The 12,516-nt window shown below is 40.3% G+C and overlaps 1 protein-coding gene across 1 annotated transcript in view; it reads right to left on the bottom strand.

The window, feature by feature from the left end:
- The window catches only part of TAFA1 (TAFA chemokine like family member 1), a 776,700-nt gene that overhangs the window by 104,481 nt on the left and 659,703 nt on the right, over positions 1 to 12,516 (bottom strand). Inside the window, exon 10 of the mRNA XM_027121352.1 lies at positions 2,221 to 2,361. Coding sequence (XP_026977153.1) covers positions 2,221 to 2,361 — 141 coding nt within the window. The remainder of the gene's footprint in view (positions 1 to 2,220; positions 2,362 to 12,516) is intronic.

Here is a 12,516-nt window from a genome sequence, read left to right as displayed (position 1 = left end):
CTGGGTCATATGGTAGTTCTATTTGTAGAATTTCTCCAAAGAAGATATACAGACTGCCAACAAACACATGAAAGAATGCTCAACGTCACTAATCATTAGAGAAATGCAAATCAAAACTACAATGAGATATCATCTCACACCGGTCAGAATGGCCATCATCAAAACATCTAGAAACCATAAATGCTGGAGAGGGTATGGAGAAAAGGGAACCCTCTTGCACTGTTGGTGGGAATGTAAATTGATACAGCCACTGTGGAGAACAGTATGGAGGTTCCTTAAAAAAACACAGTGTATTCTTAAACCTGGATTTTTTACATCATTTTAAAAACAGCTTGACCTTCCCATGGGTCAGAGTACCCTATGAGCTTGTCCCTCTAGGTGTGGCTGATTGGGCAAAGATCGACAGATGACCCAAGCTGCGTCAATCACATTCAGTCTTTTTGGAGAAGGCATTTAAGACACAGGAGGCGAGTATACTTGGGCTATACCGTGATGCCGAGTGAGATCAGAGTTGGTACCACAGAAATAAAAGCTTCACACAAATCCCTAAGTTCTGGGAGAGCAAAAGTTAAAACCCTTTAAGAGGGAACCTGTCTACAGAGAGGAGAATGAGGGAAAGAAAGAACAAAAACAAAGAAAACAAGAATGGCAGCTGCCTAAACAGTTTATGAATCCTATGAAGTTTGGCTGAATTTCCTGTAACTGAGTTTCCCAGGATTCCTCTATTTTCTTAAAAAAAAAAATTTCTCCTTTCTTGGTCTAGCTTGTGTGTGTTTCCTTTCTAACCACCTCATAATTCATAATGAAAATCCATGAGTCAATCTAGAAGGTGTCCTTCCCCCTCTATATCTAGAGGTAGGATCATGGACCCTAATTTAAGAGATTTAGGTTCTAATTCCTGCTTTGTGACCTGAGCAAGTGAGTCACTTCTCTGAGTCCTGATTTTCTTACGAAGAATTTGAAGATCAGCTCACATTTGGCTCTAAAATTATGAAAGATAAAGATGGGGAAAGACATCTGTGATCGCTTTGAACTTTGGACTCTCTGTTTGACAGGCATATAAAATTGTTTAAAGATGGTGGTCAAGACTTGGTATTAGAGTCAGTTACTTTCATCTCAAGAGTTAGTACAGCTACAACTTATCAATCATGGGACCAATGGAATAGTGATTAACTCTTCTAAGCCTCAGTTTCCTTCATGTTTAAAATGGGAGGGAAAGTGTATCTGCCGCAGGGGTCCCCGTCTCCAGGTTTTCAAGCCCTTTTCATCCACTCCCATGCTGAACAGATAGGGCTGACTTATATAACCAATATGATATTGTGAAAACAATGAAGGATAACTTCTGAGCCTCTATCATAAAAGAAAAGGTCACTGTGGCTTCTACATTGTTCTCTTGGGTCACTCACTCTGGGGAAAGCTGCTGCCATGTTGTGAGGACACCCAGCCCCTTTGGAGAGGTCCATGTGGCAGGGCAAAGAGGCCAGCTGCCAACAGTTCTGTGAACGGGCCATCTTAAAACCACCCTCCAGCATCAGTCAAGCCTTCAGATCTTGACAGTAACCACGGAAGGGACCCTAAGCCAGAACCATCCAGCTAAGCTAAATTCCTGATCCATGGAAACTGTGAGACAACGTTTGCCGTTTAAAGCTGCTAACTTTTGGGGGGAGGGCATAAATTGTTACATAGCAATAGATAACAAAGATGGGGGTGTTGGGATGAGTAAATAAAATAATGCATGAGAAATGTTTAGGACAGGGTTTGGTACATGGTGAACTCTCAGGGCATTTCTATCTGTTTATGAATGTATGTGAACCCCTAGAGCAGTGCCTGGCACATAGTAAATGTTCATTAAATATGTGTTGAATGAATGTTAGGTATTATTTTTTCACTACCATTATCATCATCATCATAGTCATACATAACCTCGATCCAAAATCAATTCCCAGATGAGCTGGACCCTCAAAATTATAGACTTGAAAAGATTCCTTTACCTTATCTTTTCTACACAATGGTCAACCAACAGCTATTTGAAAATGCCAAAGCCAGAGAAACAAGAATTCAAACTCTATGTAGAGGGCTGGCATTTGTCTAACTTTGCAGCACTTTGGATGCACCTTCTTCATTATCCTGAACCATATTTAGATGAAACAAAACATATATATTATGCACAGTAACGACGCAGATGAACTCCTAGAGAGAGGTGTAAAGCCAGCTACTTACCATCGACACAGGAAGGTCGGTTTCTTGTTGTTCCAGCCACTTTCCCAGGTAGACAGGAACACTTGACTGTTTGCGATCGCTCCTCAATGCGGTTCTTATTACAACATCTGTGCGCAGCGATCACTTCACATGTCCCTCCTTCTGGCAAGAGAGGAAGAATCAGGACACTGATTAGAAATAATTCAGTGGGCATTCAGGCATGTGAGGGTATGTGCGAAGGGGTTGGGGAAAGTGAGAGAAATAAAAGGAAGAGTTTCTATGAGGTACAGTTACTGTGGGATTCTCTCCCATAACATGTACATATACATGCATACAAGATTATGTACAAGGGATGTCTCATCTTGGAGAAGACAAGCATCACAGCAGTACTCTTTAAATGCAACAAAGAGCACCAATGAAGAGCCCTCAAGAGGCAACACTTCCTGGCTGTATGTACGGAGAGGCAGCGGAGTAGTGAATGCCTGGAGCTAACACAAAATGAAGATATTACCACATTTAAATGCATTATATTTGGGGAGCTCACCCCTGTGTTATCTTTGCATTTAGAATTCTCTGTACTCCTACTAATGATAAGCGACAGACACTCCAGTGATACAGAACCTGCAGTGGCAAGAAAACTGCCCAGAAATGAGCTCTCCTTCCCAGCACCTGCTCCTTTCAAGCGGGATGAATAGAAAATCTAGTTGTGCAGTCATTTCCCCAGTCCAGATCTCACCCAAGAGTGATAGAAAGAGTCACTGGAGAACATCATCTTGTGCTTTAGATGGAATCTCAAATTACAGACCAAGGCATACGGCTTCACTTAATCGTTACAGGTCAGCCATGCATTCGTCAGAATTTAGTGGCAACTTAGGGTATGCCACTGTCTGCTAGGTTCTTAATAGGTGCTCTCCCGGGTGTGTCAAATGTCACTGAGATTCAGTTGGATCTTTCCAGACCGCAGGACACCAGCTAAGCCAGTTCTCCAGGGACACAAAAGACACTCCAAGTTACCAGAAACCAGGAATCAACTTTCCTAACATCAAGTTTTGCATTCAGGAAGGATGTTTTTCATTTGACAAGAATGGACCCATACCATTTAGGATCCTTGGCATTTAGGATTCAGTTGGCAGTAACTCCTCAAGCATTTATGAAGCAACCACTGTCCACACATTACTAGAAGGGATGTGTATCCAGCCTGTACATGGTGAGCACTTAGGAAACATTGTAAAAAAGGAGCAGAGGGAGGGAAGACAGGAGGGAGGGAAGAATTTAAACCCAACACCATCCTATCCTGGGGCACTGGTCTCCTTGCAGGCTACTGGCTGAACATGGCAGGCGTGATCCCTTTTGAGGGTTGCTCTGAGGAACAGTCTAGACAAGCTGAACTAGGTACCACCTAGGACAGTCTTCTAGCGGATCTCTGGCTTATTCTCACCTCTTCCATATCTTTCCCAAATGTTATTTTATTGGAGGCACATTTGACCACCTTATTGAAGTCATAATTCCCTTAGCCAGCACGCATGACCTCACTTTGCACCATCCCCCGTCCCACACCCCACTGCCAGGGTACCTGTAACTTTCAAATACAGCATATAACTTATTTATTTATTGTACTTATTGTGTGTTCCCCACTGGAATGTCATTCCCTCAAGGACAGGTATTTGTATTGTCTTCCATTAAACATCGTATCGTTATGAGAATTTCAAAAGTGCTTTTAGTACATATTTCATTTAAATTGCAGAGTTGTTCAAAGATAGAAATAGGACGATTGTTACCTGTATTTTTTAGTGAGGATGCAGACTTAAAGCAGCCAAATGACCTAGCCATAAAACTAATGGTGACAATAAAAGTATTACAGGAGTTAACCATTTATTGACTCTTTACTGTGTAACTGACATCATGGTAGATACCGTATAAACCTTCAATTTACTATATGCTCCCGAAAGCCCAATGAGCTTATGATTACCTTTTACAGAGGAGGCAACTGAGATCCAGAGCAGCTTAAACATTTGCTCACGTTTTACTTAGCAAGTACCTGGCAGCATCCGGACCAGAATTCAGATCCTCTGACCCCATATATATGTTCTTTCCCCAGTCCCACCCTGGCACCCATACTGCCATTCCTCTGCAAAGGGACTAGGAATTGACAAGTGCTCCATTTTCATTAAAACCTTGTAAATAAAGTCAATGACCCCAGACCACATCCTCCTCAGGCTCACGGATGATGGATTTGCACCCTGGAAGCCAGAGGTGTTGCTCTAAATAACAAGCTCATCTGGTCTTGACAAGTTGAACTATGGCTCCAATTACACCTGCTGCTCAGATACACCAATGCGGAGCCCAGAACCAGGTCTCAGAGGGCCACAGGACCTTGCCATTTAGAAAGTCTGAATGGCCCTGTCATACCCAAATCTCCTGATTCCCAAGGTTTACACTTGTGACTGACCTACCCCTAGTCAATCAGAGAAATTTAACCTTTCAATCTATTCTAACTACGAAAGCCTAGCCCACTGACTTGTAATGACAAAAAGAAAATTAGATCTTTGACAGGAAAAGGCTCCCATCTGCAGTCCTTTGATCAGAAGTCTTCAAGTTATGCCTAGTGGGGCTTCATAGATTATCTGAGGGGGCTCAGTTATATCACTGGAGGAAAGGAGAAAGCAACTCTAGATACTTTATTTTTAATATTCACTATAGTACTTCAACTTCAATGTTTTATTTAAATGTTTATTTTAACATTCAGTATAATCCTTCAAAGGAGTTCCTCTGCTAAGGAAAAAGTGAAAACAACTGTACTTTGCTGCTGATCAGCTCTGAAGCTAATATCAAATGACACGTATTTATTGGATAGATGGATGATTGAACCAGATGAAAAATGAATTACAAATCTGTCATGGATTATTGCACAGTCATTTAACATGGAACTTACAGTTTTTCGAGAAGCTTAGATGTCTTTGCTACGGTAGTGTATAGCAAGCTGGTAAGATATACTCCCCCCTTTCCAATTTCTATGTGTTTTTTTATTTCTTGGCTATATCAGAAGCCCACATTTACTTTGGTCCACCCAGGACATAGTGAGAGGCTGATCAAATTCTGTGAAAAGAAATACAATCCTGGACTTCTATAATAACCACAGGGATAAAACTTTTCAAGACCCTCTGGAACTGACTATACAGTCTTATTCACCTATTGGCCTCATGAGTTGGCTGCTTCAGAAAGGAGACTGGAAATCAAAATTTTCCCAGCTTTGGCCCCCATGAAAGGAAAGGGTTAGGTTTGTCATAACCCTTTCTGGGAACTAGAAAATTGTTCTTTTAAATCGATTTTATCTGCATTTTAAGAATTACCTAGTGAACTGTCCTTTCAAAACTAAGTGCCAAGGTTATTGCAGAGTCGTAATGATAATATTTGTCATGTAAGTGTCTTTCAGTCTTTGGCGCCAATGCCAGTCCATTCTAAATTTTATCTCAGTCCAAGTCAGAATGATTTCAAGATGATCTGTGGCCTCTCAAAGGAAAGTCATCTAAGTGCCCAGAATACTGAGCTTCCCTTTCTTGCTTATGGATTTCTGGAAACTCGCTTCTTTTCTGGATTTCCCTCAGCATCTGTAGATCCAGCGAAGAAGACAGGTGAAGTAACCTACTAGCTGATGGCAGAGAATGTGTCACAAACATAAGCCAGTGTGGAATTCAGACTTAGCAGGTTGTTGCTTGTGTCACCACTCTGTCTATAAAAAACACACCTAAGATGAAATATAAGCAATTAGCCTTCTACCCTAAATCTAGCGTTGTAAGGGGTCGCATTGTTCTTCCAGATTAGGAGGTAAATACAGTAATTGTATGACTAACGCAGGCCAATCTGAAAAAGTTACATGCGTTAGATGCACATCAATTTCACAGTTCTCCCTCCACGCAAATTTTTAGAACAGTGGCATTGCTTCCCGCTCCCCTTGCCCATGTTCCCCAGGTGGCAATGGGAGAGTCCCCGCAGGGAAGCTCCCCCGGGCAGCTCTCCACTTCCCCTGTCTGCTCTTTCTTTCGGATTTGTCAGCACTCTGAGTACATTATCAAAACCGATTTTTAACAGGAAGAGAAAGTTTCTACTACCCAAAAAAAAAAAAAAAAAAAAAAAGACAGCATTTCAAGATTATTTCTCGCAGCAGCAACAGCTGGAGAAGTTAAAAAAAATGCCAAGCCCAATATGCTCCCAGCAATGACCCCTCCTTCCCAATTCAATGCATCACTGTCTTGCCCTGTACAAGTGAGGAAACACAGGAAGATGAATTGCTAAGGATGATATTTCTTTTAAAAAAGAGTTCCCACAGATGACAATTCCATGTCATGATGGAAAGGGAGGATGAGATTAGGAATGACTGTCAGGCAGATGGCTTAAAACTTGAAGGTTGGCGTCCTAAAACAGTTTGCCCCCCAAAATGGACATCTAATAGAAATAGCTTATACCAACCTACCTGATTGCTCTGAGCTATAAACTGGGTCAACCACTTAAAAATGGGCACTTGTGGGAGATTGCTAAGGTCTAATCCTTTTCATCTGCCAGGGAATTTGACGTCCAGTAGTATGTTTTGGTATTGATGTTTTTCCATGACCAAGCATAGCCAAGTATTTGGAAATTATCACAACACCAAGTTTGCTGGGAAAGAAGACGCTGGGTGAGACTGTAAAGTTGAAATGGAAGAAAATTATCTTTTTTTTTTTTAAACTTAAGTCTAAACTCTGTATTTTGGGGGGAGGGGGGTCCCTGTATTCACTATTCAACTCTTCTTTAGGTGGTCTCCTTGAATCAGATTGTAAGTTAGATTTCCCTGCTATATGATCCTACAATCTCACATAATTATCCCATAATAATATTCACAATGCATTATTTTGGCATTTTTAAAGAATATTTCACTTTTCTTATCTGTACAAGAACAGCAAGCTTTCTGTTTCGTTACTCTGTTACTGGGCCCATGTCTGGCCTATAGATATTTGTTGAATGAACCTCTTCCCCAAAGACTAGCTTTTGTCCCTGACTGTATGCTCACTTAAGTAAGCCAGACTTTTCTTTTATAGCGCGTCTCCTAATTGGAATGATTGGTTTACTACCTGTCCATCTTGTTGGGCTAGACACTCTTGTGATGGCAGGGACCACATCTTGTTTACTTCTTTATCCCTAGTGCCTGGAGTAATAGTTGACATTCACACATTCGCTAAATTACTGAATAATTAAATGACTGAATAAGGGATAGAAGGAATAAAGGGAAGAAGCAGAGGACGGAAGAAGGAAGGGAAGGAGTGAGATGGGAGAATGAAAGAGGAAGAAAGGAGAAACTAAGAGAAGAAAAAGAAGAGAAGAAAGACTGATTATAAATTAATCCTCTTTGGGGAACTTTTCCTGAGTATCCATTACGTGGTCTTTTCAGAAAATAAACTTGAATGATAAATGTAGCTTTTGCAAAGAAGTGACGGACCTTCAAATACACCTTCCAGAAAAATCAGCTTGGAACTCTCATTTGGGGGAGAGCCAGACTGTACAAAGGAAAAGCTTTTCATTCTAAGTGAAATGACTGGAAAATGAAAGAGCAATTTAGAGTAACCATAAGGAAACTTCTGTCCCCATTAATAGCTAAGCCAGGATATATCTGCTTATCGTCGAAGCGGACTTTTAGAGGACATGAATAAAATGTGATTAAGGAATGTTAAGATTGACATGATAATCCGGATCCTTGCCTTTTCACTTTATTGCAAATGGTTCCTTTCTTTAAAAGCTGTTAAGTGTAAGGAAAAGCACAGGTTTGTTGAGATTCACTTTTGTAGGACTTCTTGATCAAGGCCTTATAAGTAGCTCTCTTGGAATCTATTGTAGCGGATGTCAGAAATGGATATTTAGGACTGTGTTAAAAATGCTTTATTGACCCACTGGACTGGAAGGAAGCTCCAGGTGTCTTTGTAAATCATTGACAAGAGAGACACTGATGGATCTTTAAGCATGTCTTGGTCGAGGAGGGCAAAATGGCCACTTGATTTTTTTATGTTTGAGATTAAACAAATTACCATCTCCTCTGTCCTAGGGTTCTGGCGTATATTCAGGATAGACAAATATAGGAAAAAGAAACAACTACTGGGGTAGACAACCATGTTTTAGGCAGTATAGCATAATGAATACAATAAAATATTGTAGAATCAGGGCCCCAAAGTGCAAGTCCTAAATCAGCTTCCTGTTTTTCTCCATTCTATGTCTCAAGGTTCTCCTCCGTAAAATGTGGATAATAATAGCATTAACTTATTAGGGTTGTTTTGAGGACTAAATGGGTATGAGAAATGAATAAGTATAGACAAACTGATTATAATAATACTTGCCTCAAAGTAGGCACTAAACTATATTCTGCTGTTAGTAATACTATTGGGATCATTATCTTTGACTAGATCAGAATTACTTGTGGAAACATATTGGACTCTTCGAAATTTTTTCCCTCTTTTGACCAACATGGACCATTCCCCACACCCATCTCCTTACTCTTACCCCAAGGCCAGTGGTGGGGGAACAACATTTAGACCTCACCAGTCCCTTGAGATAAGATTGCTAAAGGTACTGTATAATACAGTAGACTCAACAAGCATCCCCCAGATTTCCCCTTTATAGTTTTTAAAGAAGAAAATGGCTCAAACATTGGATATGTTCGAACTCCTACTGTAGAAATCATTTTTAATAACTGCTCTAACAACATGGAAATATATTTTACTCGAAGATATACCAATGAGGTTACACGAAGAACATTCTTGAATCTTTACTGATCTTTATATACTACAGAACTTTTACTTGTTTCCAGGCAGGATGCCTTGGATGGCATTAGGGAGGGGAACCCAAGTAATGGTTTGGGCATCAGACTGGCATTGTGCTATTCTCAGATCTGCTGGAGAATCTGTGTTAAAATAAGGCTGAAAATGTAACATCTCCTCCTGTGTATTTTTTGCCCCCAAATTTGTTTGCCTGATCTGGATCTGCTGTCAATCCAATGCAAATTAATGCAGTCACTGAAACAGCTTATTGCCCAGTAGGGAAAGCCACTGGAAGGCTGGGTGGGACATTCACCCTGGATGTTGATGTAAGTTTCTGGTAACTAAATCACAGTATCAGTGCCCTTCAGCTTCCCTGGGTTATGATCTCAAATAAATTAATCAAATTCTATTATGGTGATTAGGGAAAGAGTTGGAATGAAACACGGCTTAGAAAGAAAGCTATGTCCACTCTTCCCCTCTGAGGTGCAACATTCTCAATCTAAATCCTGCTAGGATTTCTCCCAACTCTATCCTTACACCAACATCACTCATCCAGCTGGGTGAGAGTTGATCAGGTTTTCCTTTTCTATTGCGAGCCTTCAGGGCTGAGAGCAATATGCAAACAGTTTCTTGAATAGAAACAGGCAACCCTGTTTTACAGAAGCCACACCTCTACGTATATTAATTTCTTTTAAGTTACCTGAAATACTGACATGAAAGGTTGATTATATGAATATATAAATGTTATCTGAAATAATCAACATCATTTGAGCTACTAGCTGGGTGACTTGGAGCAAGATGTAACCTCTAAGCCCTGGTCCCTTGTAAGTAAGATGCCAAACTTAAGGAATGTTCTGAGGATTAGAGACTGTGTATCAACAGAAATTAATACACTGGGCAGGACACAGTAGGTCCGCTCTAAATAAGAGCTGACATTCTTCTTATTGTTAACCTAAAAAATGAAACCCAGTTTCAAAGACAATACTGGAGACAGTGACGTCTGACATGAGTTCTGATGGAAGGACAGAATTCTGAAAGGCTGGAAAATGGAGGCATTTACTTGTCAAGCTCCAAGACCCCCCGTCAGATGTCTGAACTGTCTGTGCAATGATGGGTGGTCGAACGTGCTTTCTCCTTTGCATCCCTGCCTCAGCTACTCTTATGTCTTTATTCATTTTTCTTCCTGATATTTATTTAATGGCATACAAGCAGTAATACACTCTGAAAAGGAAGCCCAATAATAATTACAAACTTCAAAAAATTCTCTTAAAATGAAATTGTTCTATTATCCTGCATGGGTAAGTGTAATGGATGTTAAAAGGAACACGGGTGGTGATGATATACCATCTCCATTATTGAAACGTGAATGGACAGCAGGCAATGTGGTGACTCAAAATCCATCACCTCTAAACCATAACTGTTTTATGACATTTTTTCCTCCAGCTAAACAAAAATACATGCTATGGAACAACATTCTTGAGTTGGCTTAGAAGCAAAGACAAGAAGATCAAGATAAAATCTGAGATAATCTAGGGAGAAATGACTGTGAAATACTATCCCCAGAAAGAAACATTTTCACTTTAGGTTCTGATGATCCCTGGTGGGTCCTCTTGCTGAGTCTTAAACTGATCTTAAATTCTAAGTCCTTACTTTGGTACCCACAGGAGAACCACATGAAAATCCATAGATATTAGCTTTTACTTCCGTCTATGGTCTAATTACTCTCAAACTCCTAAGTGAGTCATCAAGTGTTATGGAAATCTGTTATACAAACACTAAAATTAGCATTTTGCTTGTGTCTATTGAATTCTATAATTAAGGGTTTTGTAAGGCAGGGGTCTCTACGATATCAATGGCTGGGACTTTTCTAAGTCCTAGAGGATCCATGTGCGGTAGGATGGTTAAGAGCATAGCATTTGAGACTTGGATTTTGCAGCCATATTTAATTGACTGGGTTTAAATGCTGCCTGCACCCTTTGTGAGCTGTATTATCTCACGAAAAAAACATTTAAGCTTTCTATTCTTAGCTTCCTCATCTGTAAAATGGGGAAAATAATACTTTCATGATTAGGTTGCTGTGAGGATCAGTGAGTAAACACTTGCAGTGCACTTAGAACAGTGCCTGAAGTTTAAGAACAAGGCAAGTGTTTGCTATCAAGAGTCTTGCTATTATTAATTTTAGCTGTTGTGGCCATTAGGGCTTCCCAATGCCTATCTCTGGCTCTCTTCCTCTGGGCTTACGGTAGTTCCTACTTCCCCTGTGGGAGGTGGGTCCATATGACTATTTCTGCGTTAAAGGAAGTGATGTGTGACTTACATACCAAGCTTTTAATTCCTTATGGAAGATTCTCCAGGGTTCTCTTCCTGCTGGTGTGGTAACCAGAAGTAATTTAGGTCAGGGATCAGCAAACTTTTTCTATAAAGGTCCAGGTAGAAAATATTTTTGGTTTTGTTGGTCATCTGATCTCTGTGGCAACTACCAAACTCTGCTGTTGGAATATGAAAGCAACTACAAACAATACATAAACAAAAGTGTGAGTGTGTGCCAATAAAATATTATGTACGGAAACTGAAACTTGAATTTCATGTTAATTTTTAGGTGTCACAAATATTCTCCTTTTGATTTTTTTCCCAGCCTTTGAAAAACATAAAGATCATTCTTAGCTCATGAGCTATAAAAAACAAATGGCGAGCCAGATTTGGCCTATGGACCATAGTGTGTCCACCACATTTTGGTCATTGGCTGCTCCCCCAGTTCTAGTTCCTGGGTAATTCCTTCAAACACAACCCCTCTGATGAACCGCAGTGGGCATGTTGCTTGATCAAGAAATAAACCTTCATTGTTTTAAGCCAATGAGAGTTGGGGCCGGTTTGTTATCGAAGCTTAACACAGCCTAATCTGACTAATATATTATTCTTTAAGATGATGAGAATAAAAGAGGTATATTACCCCCTCAAGAGTGCTTAAATAGGTTCCGTAAATATGTTTAACAATAACTAGGGTGGAACCAATCCAAGGCTTTTACCCGGGAAGGGAAGTATAGTCTTTCAAATCGACGCCTTCCATGAAGAACTGGAATGAGATACAGCAGCTCAGCTTCCTCCTCTGTGCAAATGCGCCATCCAAGCCAAGTATCTGGCCCTTGTCATCTGGGTGTTTTATTGGTTTAGCTGAGAGGTAATCATGAAAGTATATATTTCTTTATATCATGAGATAGTGCCTCTCCTCCACAGCCACAGAGATCAGAAAACACACATTTAGGGGAAAGAAGGCAAACAGAAACTGATTTGTGTTACACATTGTAGAAGTCATTAACTATGACTCAGGTAGAAAAACTTATTACTTCTCTTTTTGACAGTGATGACAATTTAATAGTATTTGACTCTGCCACGTTACATAAAGCGTCTGGAGGCATTGGAAAGGACTGTTTATCAAGATGATAAACAAGGTTTCATTTCCTTCCTGGCTGCATGGATGTGATCAGAAGTCTAAGGCCATCCGAAATCACTTGGCCTGGCCACCAGGCAGACGTTAAGC

Source organism: Aethalodelphis obliquidens, unplaced genomic scaffold (genome assembly GCF_003676395.1).
Source record: "Aethalodelphis obliquidens isolate GAN/ISIS:26980383/991018 unplaced genomic scaffold, ASM367639v1 scaffold22, whole genome shotgun sequence".
Classification (NCBI taxonomy): domain Eukaryota; kingdom Metazoa; phylum Chordata; class Mammalia; order Artiodactyla; family Delphinidae; genus Aethalodelphis; species Aethalodelphis obliquidens.
The sequence above is the reverse complement of the archived record's forward strand: the minus strand, read 5'-3'. Positions and strand labels throughout refer to the sequence as shown.